The 18,041-nt window shown below is 38.5% G+C and overlaps 1 protein-coding gene across 2 annotated transcripts; it reads left to right on the top strand.

Moving 5' to 3' along the window:
* The first annotated feature begins 429 nt into the window (after window positions 1-429).
* Window positions 430-17,890, top strand: lypla2 (lysophospholipase 2). 2 transcript variants are annotated; one of them, XM_056398991.1, is made up of 10 exons: window positions 430-482; window positions 6,627-6,719; window positions 9,228-9,259; window positions 10,756-10,821; window positions 11,155-11,202; window positions 11,354-11,424; window positions 13,084-13,157; window positions 13,277-13,378; window positions 13,533-13,703; window positions 15,409-17,890. In XM_056398991.1, the coding sequence occupies exons 2-10, from the start codon at window positions 6,642-6,644 to the stop codon at window positions 15,457-15,459; spliced, it is 693 nt and encodes a 230-aa protein (XP_056254966.1). In that variant the 5' UTR covers window positions 430-482; window positions 6,627-6,641; the 3' UTR covers window positions 15,460-17,890. The 2 variants fall into 2 exon arrangements, with proteins under 2 accessions (XP_056254966.1, XP_056254967.1); XM_056398992.1 differs by lacking the exon at window positions 430-482 and adding an exon at window positions 2,391-2,462.
* The last annotated feature ends 151 nt before the right edge of the window (window positions 17,891-18,041 follow it).

Here is an 18,041-nt window from a genome sequence, read left to right as displayed (position 1 = left end):
GCAAACTGGCCCATGTCAGTGTTGTATTATCATATTGGATCATTTTTAAGCAGGGGCGCAATAGTGAGGGCTGCCAAAAAAGATTTGCATGGAAAGCTGAAGATTGATTGTAATTTGTAATTTTCTCCCTTAATAAATCCCCGTTTCTACCACACTGCTGTATGCAAATCCTCAATTGTTTCCAAACAAGCAACTAATATAAAGTATAATTTTCCCCTCTGAAATATGTTGGAGTTTAACTGTAATGCAGCAAGTTAAATCAGAGTACTTGAGTAAATACACAGAATCACTTTCACCACTGTATATTGATTATATATTGATTTTATCTGTCGTGAGTAAAAAAAAAAACCAAAGTCGCGATCAGAGCGGGGCGTTCTTATCGGGTTGCTTAGCAATGACGTCTGCACGTTCTGTCCCCGCCCCCTGCTGGTGTGCGGCCAGTACCGGAAGTTCCGTTCCGTCGTGAACTGGGACAGCAAGCGGTGAGTGTATGAATTTGTGTCAGCTAGCGGGCCAAGGGTCTAATTTTTAACTACTTTAGCACGACCCAAACTGAACCGTACCGAGGCCTTTTGGTGTTTATGGTATTTTCTAAAAAGGGCCAGTGTTTCAGGTCCGAATTTGAATCGTAACGGTAGCTTGAGGCAGGCGAAGAGAGACACCGGCAGACAATACGATTAGTGTGTGAGCGACGTTAGCTAGCAGCAGCTCTACCAATACTAGCCCGTTTTTGTGTGTGTGTGTATGTGTGTGTGTGTGCGCGCGCGCGTGCCTGTGTGGCTAAACCGGGATTAAACCGGACTGCGAAGGTCGGGAGGCAGTCAGTCTGTGTTTTTTGGGGGCAGCAGAGGCTTTGCACTGCCGAATGCCATCACTACGACGATGATGATGATGATGATCATCATCATCATAATCATGATGATGGGGCGCATAACAGAGCTAACCATTCATTGTCTCTTTCCCCTTCGATACCTCCACCACCCGCTCCCTCATTTGACATGTTAGCAACACCCGCTTTTGACCGCAGTGTGTTTCTACATGCGCTAACTAGCCGAGAATCAGCAGGCGCAGAGCACAGTTAGCTGCTGCTGCTAGTGGAAGGTGGTGGTGGTGGAGGAGGTGTGGGGGGGGTGCCTGTCACTCAGTGCCGCATATTATCTTGTTGTTTGCCAGCTATCCGTAGCCGCAGAGCAGAGAGCTCTTGGAGTGCAGCAGCCTGCTGTTTGTGTGTGTGTTTCCAGCCGTTTGACGTCCACACATAGGGGCTGCAGCACGCCTCTGTTTTTGACTTAAATGTAATTGGAGTCATGCAGGATGGAGCCTCGTGATGTGCTTTAAGTTGTCTGCAACACAGCTTTCATTTTTCCTTTCCCTTCTTGGTTCGTGTCACCTAAAAGCAACACTGGGACATTGCTGTTGACTTAGATTTTACAAAAACCTAAATGTAGATATTACAATAACCAAAATGAAAGAAGATACCCACTATCATCTGGCAGTATAAATTAGGGCTGTAACTAATAATTACTTACATTATCGATAAATGGATTTGTAGTTGAATTAAGTGTCAAAAAATATTGAAAAATATTGGCTATAATTTCCCACAGCCCAAGGTGATATATTCAAATTGCTTGTTTAACTCAAACGTCAACCAAAATCTAAAGACATTCTGTTTGGATTTTCTTCTTAAAAATTGTTAATAATCATTGCAGCTCTAGTATCAATGTTTATATCAACCGGGCATAGCTCCTAGATTGACGTGTAACATGTGTCTTTTAGGAATTGTATGTCTTTGTACTCCCACAAAATGTTTTCCCAGTGTTCTCTGTTATCTCTCAAATAAAAAAAAAAAAATATTTGCCAGTTGTAACTTCTCAAATATGAGGATTTGTTAATTTTCTTTATTATATACCCTTGTTCAGCAAAGTGTCTTTGCTTCACGTCAAAACTTTAAAATAAAAATGATTAGGACAAACCAAGAGGAGGAATGGTTTTGTAAAGACGACCGAAATTAATCAAAAGAGACAGTACAGAGAAAGGTTATATAAAGCAAAAATGTGTCATTTTAAAATTGAGTTTTTAGTAGAGATTTAAAGGAAATCACAGAGGTGTAAATAATCATTAGTCACAGCCTTTGACATCAGGCTTAATATAACTCAATGCCCCAAATCTAAAACTATAGTTCATACATTTCCATCCACAGTTTGTCTCTGCTGGAGAGCCATTAAAAACCAAGGAAATGTGAATACAGGTTGCAACTGCATCTGTTTAGTGTTTTAAGGAGGGCACAGCCAGAAGATGTAAGCAGAAAGGAACTGCATCAAGAAATAAATGAAATCCAGTTGGTATGCTTGAACAAGCCTTGTTTTCACTTGTTTTTTTTAGACCGGACCTGAATTGGACTGGATGCTTGTACGCAGCGTGACACTATTTTTAACCACCGGCCTCTTCCAGAAGCAGAGAGAGTGAGCCATTGTTTCTTACAGCGTGCTCTGAAAACCCCACACAGTGTTTTATGCTGGTACTCTGGGTTTCAGGTCATTATGAATCTCCTCAACAAGAACAGGTGGAAAAAAACAGGCTATAAAAGTAATAAATTGCCTCTTTGCATATGCTACCACTTTTAGAGAGCTTGTCCTACTTGGTTGAACAGATTGTTCAGTGTCCCTGCACTCCTCCATCTCTATCTTCTCTTGTTATCTGTTTCTTTGTTTCACTTCTTCTCTGTCTGCTTTCAGTCACGGTATCCGTCAGGCTGTGTCTGTTCCCTCTGAGATGCCAGAGTGCAGCTACATTGCATCTGTTCAAAAAACAGGTTTTCATGGTGAATTAAAATTTGGTGACGAGTGCACATCTTGTGATGCACATTTTGTTCATGTCATTTGCTGAAACAGATTCATACTGAGGGATTGTTCTCAGCTCGAAATGTTTGGTAGAAAACATTCAGGGGTGGAAGAAATATTCACATCCTTCAATTTAAAATATCAATATCACAGTTTCAAAATATTCCATCGCAAATATAAGTCCTGCCTTTAATTACCTGACAACCTACTTTTTTTTTGATTAATCATTTAAATAATTGTAAAAATAGTGGAAAAAAACACCTATTGAAGCTTTCCGGAAACCAAGGTGATGTCTTTAGATGTCATTTTGTCCGACCAACTGTCTAAAACTCAGAAGACAAAGAAAAGCAGCAAATCCTCACATGTGAGAGCCTGCAGCTAAAGAATGTTTCTCATTTTTTCAAAATATGTGCCAATTAATTTTCTGTTGATTAATCACCTAATCATTTCAGCCCTAATTTGATCCTTAAACTTTTATATCAATGAAGCAAACTGAGTACAGAGGGGAAATGTCTGTTTGCTGGAACTGATAACAGCTCATAAACGTCTGAAATGTGATAAGACTACAAAACTAGAAACTGATTTTTTTTTTATGAGCAGCCAAAAAGTTGGGGCTGACTGGTTTAATAATTAACAATGCATTGTATTTTACAGGTTTATCATATATTTTGTAACAAAATGACAGCTGTCAGTGAAATGTAGTGGAGTACAAGTATAAAGTAGCATAAAACAGTGCTTGAGTAAATGTACAAGAATATACATGTGGAAGTTTCTTTCTAATACAGTTTCGTGTTTAAAAGATTAATTCTAAAACTTTGTCCTGCACTGAAAGAGACGGTTTCCCAGTCCTTTTTCCTGCCCAGTTATTATTCAGCTATTACTCATTCATCAAGGGTCAGGATGCAGGATGCCTTTTGTCCACTCTTTGGACCCTGACACATTTACCGTCCACTTCCATGCATTTTTGGGGTGAATGTGACCTTCAAATGGGAATTAGTCATGTGCCAAACATAACGGCAGTGGTGGAATTTTAACACCCGCGGAGCTTAATCCTGTTCAAGGTTTACACATTAACCTTTATGTTTCAGACATTTCCCCTGTCTCCTCATTGTCTCTTTACCAACCAGGCAGCGCAGCGTCTGACCCGCCCATCCTGCTTTGTCTTGTCCTTTCTCACATCATCAGGAAGTTAAAGGCCATTAATGAGCAAAGGCTTTTACCGCCCGGCTTTACCGTAAAACAACAAACTGATCTCATGCTTGTGTACGATGGCTGACTCACTGTCTTACAGCTGATTTACAGAGCGGGCGGGGGTGTGTTTCATTTAGTTAATGAGTCCCCTCACTTGCTGACTACAGAAACCTGCCAAACACACAAACACATACCTCATGACCGCTGCTGTAGGTTCAGCAGCAGGTTCATTATGTGCTCGTCTCTATAAGTATGTTGAGCTTTGTTGTTCCTTTTTGCGGGTTGAACAGCTGCACTGAAACAAGCTGGAGTTGTAACTGTCAGACAGAGCTGCTCATTGTCATCGCTGACTCCAAAACAACATGTAACTATACGAAAGGTGCCACTGTACACGACACTGCATCACATGTGTCTGTAAGTCCCTTGTTTTGAATAAATTATGCTGGTTTCAGAATTTATTGAATACATCCCGGTGAGTTTTGTGACCAGTCAGGTTTGGATTTAAAGAGCATTTTTTTTACCCAAGAACAAGAGATTATTGTGCTTTGAAAGGAACCCTGCTGTGTCCAGCATTTATACTTTATATCATACTAGCAAATAACAATATCATTCTTTCCGTAGTAATAATTATAATAATAATAATGATAATAAGAATCTTTATTTATACTGCACTTTTCCAAAACTACATTATAAAGGACTTGACAATGACAGCAAAAAATGTAATCAATAAAATCAATAGATTTCAAACAAGAAAAACAGATAAAACAATTAAAACTATCAGGTGTATAAAAACCAATACGGAGTCATTCTAAGAGAAATAAAACAATTCAAGGGAAAGTAAAACCAGGAAAAGCTCTCCGACAAAAGTATGTTTTAAGAAGATTTACGGACTCGGCCAATCTGATAGTGGTATTTAAACCTGCAGTGGTTAGTTGATAGGTCAAATTAATCAGCATAAACCCTGAACAATACTGGATTTTGGAGATTCTGAATGTGATGACATTAAATCTTTTTTTTTTTGTAACATAAACACAAAAGAAAAATGAAAATCCTGATATTGCTTTTTTGCTATCTGGTGGACAAATTGTGACTCAATTAGACAGTAATTAATTAGTAAACCTTTTCCCGTGTCTGTGTAAATCCACCAAATATCAACCAAAAGCTAATGTTCTGCAAGTTTATCAGACTCACTCTAATCAGCAACTATTTAGCAGCCAAGACAGCTGTGTGTGTGTGTGTGTGTGTGTGTGTGTGTGTGTGTGTGTGTGTGTGTGTGTGTGTGTGTGTGTGTGTGTGTGTGTGTGTGTGTGTGTGTGTGTGTGTGTGTGTGTGTGTGTGTGTGTGTGTGTGTGTGTGTGTGTGTGTGTTCGAAGACGGGTGTAGTTAGAACATTATGGGCTGGTTCGATCCCGTCACTGGTCTTTTGATTAACAGTTAATTATTTTAGTCCTTTTTCACACAAAATGCTAACATTTTCTAGTTTCAACTTCTCAGATGTTAGGATTTGATGTTTTTCTTTCTTTGTTATGTGACAGTAAATTAAATAACTTAAGGTTTTTCACTGCTGGTTGGAAAAAATAAACAAACTGAAAGCATCATTGAGGCCTGGGGAAGTTGTAAATTGCATTTTTTTTGTATCTTTTGACATTAGACTTTTATAATTTTTTTCAATAATGAAAATATCCTAATGTTCAAACAAAAACATTATTATTATTAATGCACAAACACTACTTACAGTCACTTTACACAGCAAACACTCTGGTAGAGATCCTTGTCTCCCTTTTAGGCGAATATTTACTAGGAATAAAAATTATGTTAAATTTATTAAACACATGCACAGAAAGTTTTTAGCTCTGATCGACTACAACAGCCACCAATGTGTAAATGAGACAAAGCCTGTATGTAGCCTGAGAGGCAAAACCTGGGGCATAAAAATCCCAGTGATACTTGAACTCAGACTGAACTCAGCTCAAACATTTTTATAAAGTCATCTCTCATCTGGACTTTGTCAGACAACAGCAAGTAATCCAACTGAAACTGTAAAAGTAGGGAACAAAAATATGATTTATTGTTTTATTATCATTATTATTATTATTAATAATTATCCCCCCTACCATCCCGTGTGTAGATGATGCTCTTTTCTGCTTTGTTGAGCTTGCACAGTTCACTTATCCGCAGAGCTGGAGACCAGAGAAAGCAAGTCTTCCTTAATTTAATATGATGTTATCCAGTGAGTCCAGAGCCCAGGGCTGATTCATCAGCAGTATACTGATTATTTGTGTAAACTGATATGTAGTTGTGTATAAATGCTCTAGAACGTTTCTGCTAGTCTATCTACAACCATGGGAATAAATTATATGAATGTATTTCCTGTTATTTGTGCCATGTGAGTAGAATCATGTTTTACATTAAGGAGATCTGGAGATCATGTGGCAACAAAAAGGGAAATTTGAAAAAGAAAAGCTAGAAAATGTATGAGATTTAAATAAAGCTCTTTGTTTGGCCGCTGCTGCACATGACAGCGTTTTATCTTGTGTCACACTGTGCGATCTGCAGTCAGCTGACCTCTGATCCCTCTGTTCTCTCTGACTTCAGCATCTCTTACAGTGTATGTGTGGCAACAACATGTCTGTGCCGCTGCTCGCCGAGGCCGTGACGGTGTCCGGGACGGAGAAGGAGACCGCGGCGGTGAGTGAAACCTGACATGTTTAATTTGTTTAACTTATACCATTACTGATGCTCATATTCAGAGCATGTTATCATCACAGAGCAGGTGAGGACAGGTGGGGAAGTTCAGGGATACTTTAAAGGAGCCATTTGTAAATTTTGCTATTGCTACGTAGTCAGCGTTAGCATTAACAGCTGTTTATAATATGTCCTCCGAGCAGCGGACTGGACGCTGCAGTGACTCGGTATCAGGAAGTGACGAGACATGCCTACCAGGCCTGAGCTAGCTAGTTAGCATGCTAATTTCACTAGAAGGACCTTGTTAAGAGAGGCGACCAAGAACCTGATGGTCACTCTGGCTGAGCTCCAGAGATCCTTTATGGGAGAAAGGAAAACCATCAGATGGAGGAAACCAGACCTGATGCGTAGAGTTGGTTTTCCTTCTGTAAGGAAATGTGAGGAAATAATAAACCTGTAAAATAAAGCGTTACATCTATTCTCATCAGCCAGACCTGGTATGTTTATTGAGAGTGTATCTCAGTTGTAATATCCCTTTATTTTCCTTTTAACACAATAGTGTCTCTAATTGACGTATTTAAGAGGAAGGTCTGACACAAAAATGCCCACAGCTCATAGATGTAATGAAATTGTATTGCTTTTCACTTTTTTTAATCACAAAATGAGTGTTTGTATGGTAAAAAAAAAAAAAAAACCCTAATGATATAATCTAACTAAACAGAGGTTTTAGTTGTGTCCTTGTGATGGGTTATTTAAGCAGTTCACCTTATAAAATGACAACAAAACTCTGCTCAGACTACTAATCTTTTTGTAATTTAAATTGCCAGTTTCACTTTATTTTATTCAGCTGCTGTGTTTAGTCGACATTTACCATTTAGAAACTTCAGCTTCTTTTGTTGAAAAAATATTCATCCACGTGAGACCTCTTAATAAGTCGTTATGTTATTTGCATGCATATAAAAAATTTCAGCGGATGCCCAGCCTTGACTGTCACCGTGCAGATAAAGGGTCGTGATTTATCTTGCCCCACCACAAACATTGAAACCCGCTGTATGACTCAAACTGATAGACGGAGGTTTTAATGAACTAAGACTATGTTCAGTCTGAAAACAGCTTTGTTTACCTGCTGATTCTTGCATCATAATTTCTTAGTGTCTTAGAGTATTATAAACCTCTGCAGATTTTTGGCAACATCAAATTCATGGATCTGTTTCTTAAACTTGGACTTCCTGGATTGTTTTTGATCATCTCACCTGAAACAATTAGCCTCCACCAATGCAGCCGCGTGCATTTTTATTGTTGATCTGAATGTCTAGTTATGTTAAAAAACAGTTAAATTTAAGTTTTATGTCTTAAAATATAAATGTATTTATTATCATTTCCAGTAATGTCTGTAAAAATGGCTGTTAGAGTATTTCCTGTTTGATTATTATCAGTTAATAAACAAAATAATTGTTTGACAGATGACAGATTGGACCTTTAAATACTTCTACTACTACTACTAATAATAATAATGATAAGTTATAATGATAATTTATTTATTTAGCTTTAACAAAGTTACAAAATGTTTTAAAGACAAAAGTAAAACCAGATAAAAGAAAAATCCAAAGTACCTGAGCATAATAAAAAGTATAGAATTGCAAAAAAAGTAAGTTGTTAGTATGTAGTAGTAAAAGTAAGTGAGTAGTTAGTTAAAAGAAGCATGCACCAACTTCCTTTATACAATGCAAATTTTCAGACAATTTGATAAAAGAGAAAATCCTTATGATTATTTTGTGATTGTGATGTCTACCATGTACAAGGCTCAATAAACAAATCATATGAGAAGCTGCACCTGTAGCAGAAGCGTAACAAGTAGTCAGGCACATTGTGTGGAAGGTCAGCTGGATGTGAATGTAAAAATTAAACAAGTCTTTTATGGAGCTGCGTTCAAGTGCACTGCATGGATCTGTTAAACAGCAGTATCAAAGCTGACAGCCACTGGTTCCAGCTCTGAACCTCATCTCAAGCTGTACATGGAAGAAAATTGTTTTGATCTCTGCAGAGAGAGAGACAGACGGACCTCTGATTTACAGCCAAAAAGCAGTGAAATGCCAGCTTTCTACATTGTTGTTATTCCCTTTCATGGCGTCGCTGCAGGGAGGAGCGTGTGTGGAAACTGGCAGTGAGAGCTTATCTTGGCAAGAACGGGAAATTGGCACCTGTTTTTCTCTGTTCTGGAACAAGTGCGCACACTTACCAGTAGCACATTGTGTACACACTGGCCGGTACAATTGGCTCAAAGTTCAAACAGGATTTCTGTGATTTTATAGTATTTTTTTCAGTAAAGTGGAAGATGGGATTTAACATACTGTAGGTTTCTTCTTCTTAAGCAGCTCATGTCCGGTGTGATCGGTCACCATCAGAAATATCTAAATGTCTTTGTATCGGAATTTGAAGGGAGGTGTTAAGAAATATTAATGTGGGTGTGTGATTATTTAAATTCCTAACCAGTGTTTTTTTCTGTTACAGGTGATCTTCCTTCATGGGTTGGGAGACTCAGGGTGAGTGATTATTTACTGTTTTAATCTTGTCTGAATTCATGTTGAACATCAGTACATTCAGCCTCCAGTCAAAGACTCAATAAGCCTTTTTATTTCTGTTTTCTATATCGATTAATTGCCGTTATTTTAACGTATATTTGAACAATATCAGTGTAGATGTGCATCGATATATTCTTTTTCTTTGTACTTTGGAAAACGAATTTCACACTAAAGATATTACAATTTTTCATGACATGTGCTGGCCATGGAACTTCAGTACTTTGTTCTGATTTGATCAAAGTGTGTGTGGCATCAAGTATGGAAAACTGTCAAGTACAGAAAACTGGTTACAAATAACAGCGATGATGATAATAATAATCTGTCTTTATTTATTTAGCGCTTTCCAAAAACACATACACATTAAACCAAAAAATAACAGATAAATGTCAATAAGACACAAACAATACAGAAATAATAACATTTTTATGTCTGTTCAGACATTTATTTATTATTTTCTCTTTATCAAGAAAAAGAATTCGTAGAAAAATGTATAAATATTTATCTTTTTTAAAAATATGTTTATTGATTTTTCAAAACATTTTGATTGCATCGAAGCAACACACATTAACAACAATTCAAATAAAATATCTTCACTCACAGACACAACCCTAACCAGGATTTTTTTTTTAATTGTGGCTACAGCCTGGTCGTATTTACACTTGGCTTCTTTGATTTCAATAACTAATACACATGACATGAAGTGTATACTGTAATTAATGCCCACATTCATATAGTTTAATTTTATTATACGCCACTGACTACACCATGAATGTCTGTTTTTTTTTTCTTTTGTTTTTTATTGAACAAAAACATGAAATAAATAACTAGAAGACAAAATAATAAACATAAGCTAATACTGTAGGTTACACTAAACAAACCAAATAATGAACACAGACACATAATTAAATAAATAAATAAATAAGAAACCAAAACAAAACAAAGGCTTTAAACAAAGATCATGCATTACATTTTTTTGTGACTCAGCAAATACATTTTTCCCATTTCTCTGAATGTTTTTTAACATCATCATTTATTTTTTACAGTATATCCTTACAGAATAAAGTGACATTTGATAGATATTCTAAATTGGTTGATATTCAAAGAATCCACATCAGCAGCTTTGAAAGATAAATATTTTCCATAACAAAATATAAATGTCTGGTTTAAAAAGTTCTCAAATCAGCACTTGAAGCCTATTGATTCACTTGATCAGATGTTTTATTGTGTCAGTGAATCTCTATAATGGAGATAAAACATTTTTCTCAAGTGTGTTATTATACTTTAAGAGAAAACATTTCAGAATTGCATTTCCTCTGTGTTAAAGTGATTTTCATTTACAAGCGACACACTGTATTCAGTTGTAATTCTGTATTTTTGGGTTGGATGATCTGTAAATACATCATTCTGCTGCAACTGGATGAGAAACAAAGAGCTGCTTTCTGTTTGTTTTCTGTCAGGCATGGGTGGGCTGACACTTTGACGGCGATCCGGCTGCCTTACGTCAAGTTTATCTGTCCCCACGCGTAAGTCTTTTCATTTCCACTCCTTCCTGTCATATTTTGTGCCTCCAAGACTGTCATTTGTCAGCAGAGAGGAAGGAAAACTAACATCTTTCTCTTTGTGTGAAGTAAATTACAAAACTAACATGTTAACAAATATATAGTTTATACATTTTTTTTCCAAACCCAAGTTTGCCCACCACAGTGAGAGAGCAACATTAAACAAATAGTTTATCCAGCACTCTTCCTGGTCGGGTGAATACATCAATCACCAACGGTTTGGCTCTTGGCTGCTGGTGAGCTCCCACACTGATTGTCATGCTTTCTTTTCTCTCCCTCCATTTTATCTCCTTGCAGGCCCAAAATCCCGGTCACTCTCAACATGAAGATGACGATGCCTGCATGGTGAGTTGGCGTGATGAAAGAAGTGGCCTTTTAGCTCAACACTAGATGCCATTGTTTCACCAGAAAGCACAGTAGGCTCCCATATGGCCATTGACAATATAACGATTGTATGTGTTGAGTGCCTTAATCGCTCGCCTCTGCATGTGCGCAGGTTTGATCTCATGGGTCTCAGCCCTGACATCCCAGAGGATGAATCTGGAATCAAGAAGGCAGCAGAAAACAGTGAGTTTAATGTTTTTGAATGAGTGACATTGCTGTAGGCTCATAATGTCAGAAATATGCGAATATATCAGCTTGATAATGTGATTGGAAGATATCAACATATAATAGCTGCTGTAATACTCTGTCTTAATTTAGCTGAGATGTCTGAGAGCTACTTTGAGAAAAATCAAAGGGGCTAAGAGCTCCTCATGTCTTATATTACTGGTTACATTTATTCACATATCGTATCAAAACACTCAAACTGATCTCCAAAACAAATCAGATGAATACGATCGTTTAGCAAGTCATCAAATATCAATATCCAGGGGCGCTTTGGTGGCTCACCTGGTAGAGCTTGTACCACATAGGCATAGACCTAACTGCAGCGGCCATGGGTTTGAGGCCGACCTGCGGCGCTTTGCTGCATGTGTCATTTCATATGTTTTGTTAACAAAAAACAAACATAGAAGCAAACAAGATGGTCTGGTAACAACCTCACAAGACCAGACTCTGTAACATCAGTCAGTAAGCTGAATATAAGTCAAGTGATCAGAACATGTATAAAAATAAAATATCATGCGCACCCAGGCTTTTTATTTTCTAGCCTTTACTTTAGAGATGTAATGAAGGCCTAGGACACCACCCAGTGGTCAGTAAAATTTAAATTCAGTCCTAAAAGTGACAGGGAGATAAGATAAAACAGATTCTTGTTTGATCTACATTTTGTCTGTATGCACTCCCAACCCAGAAAAACTTTATTGTTCAGCCTGACAGAGATTTACCATAGCTCATATCGACTGTCCGCTGAACAAAGTTAGCACCGAGCTACTGTACCTTAACATCTGTGAATAATGTGTCGTCTCTCTGTTGATTATTGAAAGAGTTATGCTATACAAATATATCGGCATCTGGGTTGATGAGAAGTTTTTTAGCTTTTAAAAATCATGTCTCAAATCTGGTGAGAAAATGAAGGCAAAAGATTGGCTTTGTTCTTTAGGAATAAATCCTGCGTCTTATTGAGGCAACTTCTTAATCAGTTTTAGATGATGGTGACATCTTGTACAGACATGCTCCAAGTGACACCGTAAAGACCCTTGATGCCGTCGACCACTCTGCTCTCAGGTTCATACCTGCTGATGCTTATAACACTCATCTCTGCATCCTGTATTGAAGGTTGGATGATCCTCTCTCTCTCTGAGAGATGTGATTTGCGTATGGATCTGTTTATTTACAAAGCTCTTATAAAAAAAACTGCCTTCATATCTTACATCCATGTTAGTTTGGTTACTGGACCACATCAGAGCAGGACTAATGACTGGCTCACGCTCCATGTGCCTGGAGTTCATACTAGGCTTGGAAGATCTGCTTTTGGCGTCGTTGCAACATCCACCTGAACTCACTACAAAACACTTTAAAATGAATTTGTTGGTTCCTCTTGATCATTTTAGATTCTTAATCTCTGATCTTTTCACTTCTGTTTGTACCTGTTTTAACTGATTCTTGTCATTACATTATCCATTAATTGTATTTATACATTTGTTTTAATTAATGTCCTTTTTTCAACTAGTATTTTTATCTACTTGACATCATTGTAAATGAGGGCTCAGTGGCCCCCAGTGATCTTCGAGTTTAAATAAAGACATATGTATGAATAACACAGTCTTTCTTGCTTTGTTTCAGTCAAGGCCTTAATCGAACATGAGGCCAAAAATGGGATCCCCCCAAACCGTATAATGCTCGGTGGCTTCTCTCAGGTATGGTTTTACACCTTAGCTTTGTTTTATATTCTGTAAGAGTCATATTTACAGACACAATGTTTGTGATAAAGTTTGTTTCCTGTTTCTCTTTGTTTATTTCCTCCATTCATCCTTAGGGTGGAGCCTTGTCCTTGTATACCGCCTTGACCTGCCAGCATCAGTTGGCTGGTGTTGTCGCCCTCAGTTGCTGGCTACCACTTCACAAGAGTTTCCCATTGGTACAGTGACAGTTTTACTGGAGAGAAGTTTCATGGGTCATGGTTCATGATGTGCTGCTTTCATTTTTATGTATTCAAATATTTCCACACACTGCAGATTGACCAAAGCAAAACCAAAACAAAAACCATTTTCTCTGTCGTGTCTGTCCCGCAGGCATCGAGCGGCAACAAGAACCTCCCGATCTTGCAGTGCCACGGTGAGATGGACCCAATGATCCCCGTGCCGTTCAGTGTCATGACGTCAGAAAAACTCAAAGTCATAGTTAACCCTGACAACGTCACCTTGAAAACCTACCCAGGGCTCCTTCACAGCTCCTGTCCTCAGGTACTGGCCCACCATTGTTCTGCATGTGTGGATTTATCCTGCTGAATATATTTACATCCACTGTGATTTAGAGAAGCTCTGAAACGTTGCTGTAGGTAGGTTTAAATGTTTTCAGTAATGCTGGTAGACTCGACCATGTAGAGCTGCCAAAGTGGGACGAGATGGTGCCAGAAGTATAATTTTTCATTCACTGTAAATTCCCATTTCAAGGTTTTCTTTCAAGGATATCCTCACAGTGGCATTAGTGAACACAACATTGTTCACGTGTGGAAAAACGACAAGTATCCACAATAATGTTTTCATGTCAGGCTAATTAAACAATACTAGGGTTAGGGTTAAGATTTCTATTGTTGTCGCTAGTTTTCATTTCAGTTCAAGTCAGATGAAGTCAACTTTATTTCTATAGCACATTTAAACACAGCTTGAGCTGACCGAAGTGCTGTACAAAGAGCAATTCAAATAAATAAGTGCAGCAAATACATATACAATACATAAGAGACATATAAGTATTATAACAAACACGTGGACAGCAAAAGGCAAGTGATCAATATGAACATGACAGTGGACTAGGAGGGTAGTGAGCTAAAAGGCCAGTGAATATAAATATGTCTTAGATTTAAAAATGGAGATTGAAGGAGCACATCTGATGTCGGGTGGCAGCAGGTTCCACAGTTTTGGAGCTGCAGCCGGTTACTGATTAATTCAATTATTTCTTAAGAAAATGCACCATGAGAGTCTCGGATTATTTCTCTCATCACGTTTTTTTAATGTTTGCAGGACTTGTATCAAAATTAAAAAAAAAAAAAAAAAAAAAAGATATTTTCTGTTGCAGTTGCTCATCTGTTGTACCGAATTCAGCAGGAGAGTTACTTCCAGAAATCTGGACGGCCAAAATAATTCTTACTACTTTGCCACTCTATATTCTCTAGGCTCTGTTTATCCAGAGTCTTATAATATATGAACCCTTTGTGTGAAATTTAGAAATAATTGCTGTGTGAATTCTTGAGTTATGGCTAAAAAGTGTTGTGTGAGGTCATCATGACCTCGACCTTTGACCATCAAAATCTAATCAGTTCATCCCTGAGTCCTAGTGGATGTTTGTGCCAAATTTGTTTCTCTTCCATCAAGGCATTACTGAGGTATTGTTTCCACGAGGTTGGGATGGACAACCAGAAAACAAAACGGCTCTAGCTCTGGCTGTCGGCTGCGCAGAGGAATAAAAACGATAGAGTGACAAATCTAGCAACTTTTTTTGACCAACCTTAGCTAGTTTCCATAGAAGAAAGTCGCCAGCAGGGGTGCAACGTACTGACACCTTCAAATAATAAATCAACAAATCTCTGAGTGTCTAAACAGAGAGCGAGACAGACGGGCAGACACACACAGGCAGGTGGGAGAGAAGCCTCTTGTTCAACAACAGAAACAGAAAAACATTTAAATGAGAAGAGCTTTGGGAATTCAGCTGTATTACAACACTGTGTATGTGAGCACAGAGAGGAGGAGAGAAGAGAGTAGATAAAGGGCTGAACCAGGCGACACTAGGCTGAAAGAAATTGATGCGATGTCAAGTTTTTTTTTTACAGCGGGTCTACAACAGTTTTTAGCTACATCCTCACACGCGGTCCAGCCGTGCACTAGGTTTTGACATAGTCTTGTTTTAGTTAGATTTGTTCATTGTACCAACATCTACTTCTCTCTCTTGCAGGAGATGGCGGCTGTAAAGGAATTTATCGGGAAGCATTTGCCCCGAATCTGACCTCACCCCATCCCCACTGTGACCCCCTGAGACACTGACCTCTCACCCCTGATCTGCCATTCTCCCACAGGAAACAGCCATGAACACCCCCTCTTCCACACACACACACACAAAATAACACGCATGAACACACACACACACACACACACACACACACACACACACACACACATCTTATAACACTGATTTGATCCACATTGCTAAACAAAACATGTGCTTCTCATGCAGTCCAATCCAACACACTGATTTGATAACAACATAACCAAGTGGTCGCACTCACAAGTCTTAGCCTTCGGAGGGAGAAACACTGATTCACACAAAACATTCCCTTTGGTTTTGTTTAAACAACCTGTCTGTCGCCTCCACCTGAACCTGTCTTTCTCCACTTTTACCTCATTTTGCTTCATCTTAACCTTTTTCAGCTGTCGCATCCTCCATCGCTTCCTCTGCCACGCCTTTCCCTCTTGCATCACTGTGTCACTTTGAGACATTTAGTGGAGAAAACAAATTAAGACAAAATCGGATAAGTGGGTTAACACCTAGCTGAAGGAAGGCGCAGTCAGACCAGATTTTGCTTCCCATTCATTTCTATATGGAAAAGATGGGAGTGACCTCTCATTCAGGAAATACTGTTTCCTTATAGGCCTGCTTTATAATTGCACAGCATAGAGGAGGTGCTGCAGTGAGTGAAAGGACAGTGACAGAGGTTAATGACAGTAAAATGCTGGATAATTCACAGCTTTGTCCACTGCTGTTGTTGGGCCACTAACCATGCTAGAGCTCCCACAGTTTATGTTTTCAACCGTACCCCATGCTATTTCCTATCCCCCTCCTCATTTTTGCAACATCAGGCGAGTAAATTTCACCTGGCAGCAGATTCACTCCAGATCTGAGTCCCACTCAGGTGCAGTGAGTGCTGGTTTTAAAAGCTGGAGCAGCTGGTTTACCACCAACGCATCCGTTTCATTCCGCCGCCTACCACCCAGTGACAGTGCGCTGCAGCCTGTCTGGGTCTTGAATCTTGATTGCTCAACTACGAGGCCCCTTTTACTGAAGTGTCAACATCCTCAGGGGCCTCACATAACGTTTTTTAATGAGTGTGATAAAATATCTTGAACTGTGTGAAGAAAATCCAGTTGAAATAAAAGAAAACTAATCACTTGATGCATTTGCCACCCTGTGCTGTTTTTTTTTTTTTTTTTTCCCTCTAAACTTCCACACCTGCATGGTAGACGTCCCTTTCTGCTTTGGTTATGTGATTCCTGATGTTAAAGTACCTCTGTTGATTTCCATGGGTTTAAAGATGAATGACTGACCATTATGAGTTGCATGAAACAATGCGTCACACGGTTGCAGACCCGCACAGACACCATGAGTCGTTTCACTGTTCCTCCCACCGACACTTCCTCTTTAAACATTTCAACATTCAAGTTTTACTCTTTCCACCCCATGAAACAGCCTCCTCCCCCACTACTCCCAGTTCATTGTCAGGAGTTTTGGTTGTTTTAAACTCTGGAGAAACCTGCTACTTCCATGAAACCAAAGCAGGTCGTAAATAGAGTTTAAAACAAGCACAGACCATTTATTTCCAAGAAAATGTAAGAAAATATTCCCTCACCAGCTCCCTCCTTTGGCAACTTACTGTAACCCACTAATAGAACATAAAAGGTCAGATTAAAAGTTAAACCCAACACTATTGTAGTTCACTTCTTTAAAGAAAATGGCTATACACTGGGAGGACTTTGGCAAGAAGCAGTACCAACATAACTGAAGGGTGATTTTACAAATTAAAAAAAAAAAGTTAATCATAAACAACTTGTGATCCTTTCACATAGGAGTGTAACTCTGAGGAGTCATGTGTGCTTAAAAATATATTATCAGGTGTTCTGCGTTTTCCTTTGTGAATGTTAATTTTGCTCTCCTCATGATTACCTGTTTTACTTTGCTGTTTTCAAACCTGATTTTTAAAACAAAAACAAAAAAACGGTGAAAAAGGATGAAAGACATCGTTTTGATTGCTGTTGATAAATCAATGAATGTCTCTTTTAACTCCTCGAGTCCTTTGATATTTTCCCGTCACTTAAATCTCTGATGCAGCCCTGTGTTCTTTTTATTTTCCTCCTCTTTGACACCTTCACGTTTTTTTTCCCCATTATTCCAAGAATGTCCCTGTGTGTGACGGCGTCGCACTGTCTGGTGTGTTTTCTCCCAGGTTGTATGTTGTCATCGGTTAAACTTTTTACATGTGTGGTTTTTTTTTCTTTATTGGACTTATGTTTGTTGTGTTTTGTCACTGTTGTCATCTCATCCTTTTTTGTGTCTGTTTATAATGATGAGCATTAAGTAAACATGTTGAGGCGAGACTGATGGTCTCTCCACTTATTTTGTTTCCAAAACACCTGTATGAGAAATAAATGACAAAAAAAACATCCATCTGAGTTGAGTGTCTTTCATTTTGTGTAGCTGGATATATATCAGACAACATTAAGTTGGTGAAAGAAGGAAAATGAAGGAGAATAAAACATAAACCTGTGTATGAAATTTACAATTCAACAAACACAAGTGCCTTCTAATGGAAAAGA

The sequence above is a fragment of the Seriola aureovittata genome, chromosome 16, assembly GCF_021018895.1.
Source record: "Seriola aureovittata isolate HTS-2021-v1 ecotype China chromosome 16, ASM2101889v1, whole genome shotgun sequence".
Lineage (NCBI taxonomy): Eukaryota > Metazoa > Chordata > Actinopteri > Carangiformes > Carangidae > Seriola > Seriola aureovittata.
The sequence above is the reverse complement of the archived record's forward strand: the minus strand, read 5'-3'. Positions and strand labels throughout refer to the sequence as shown.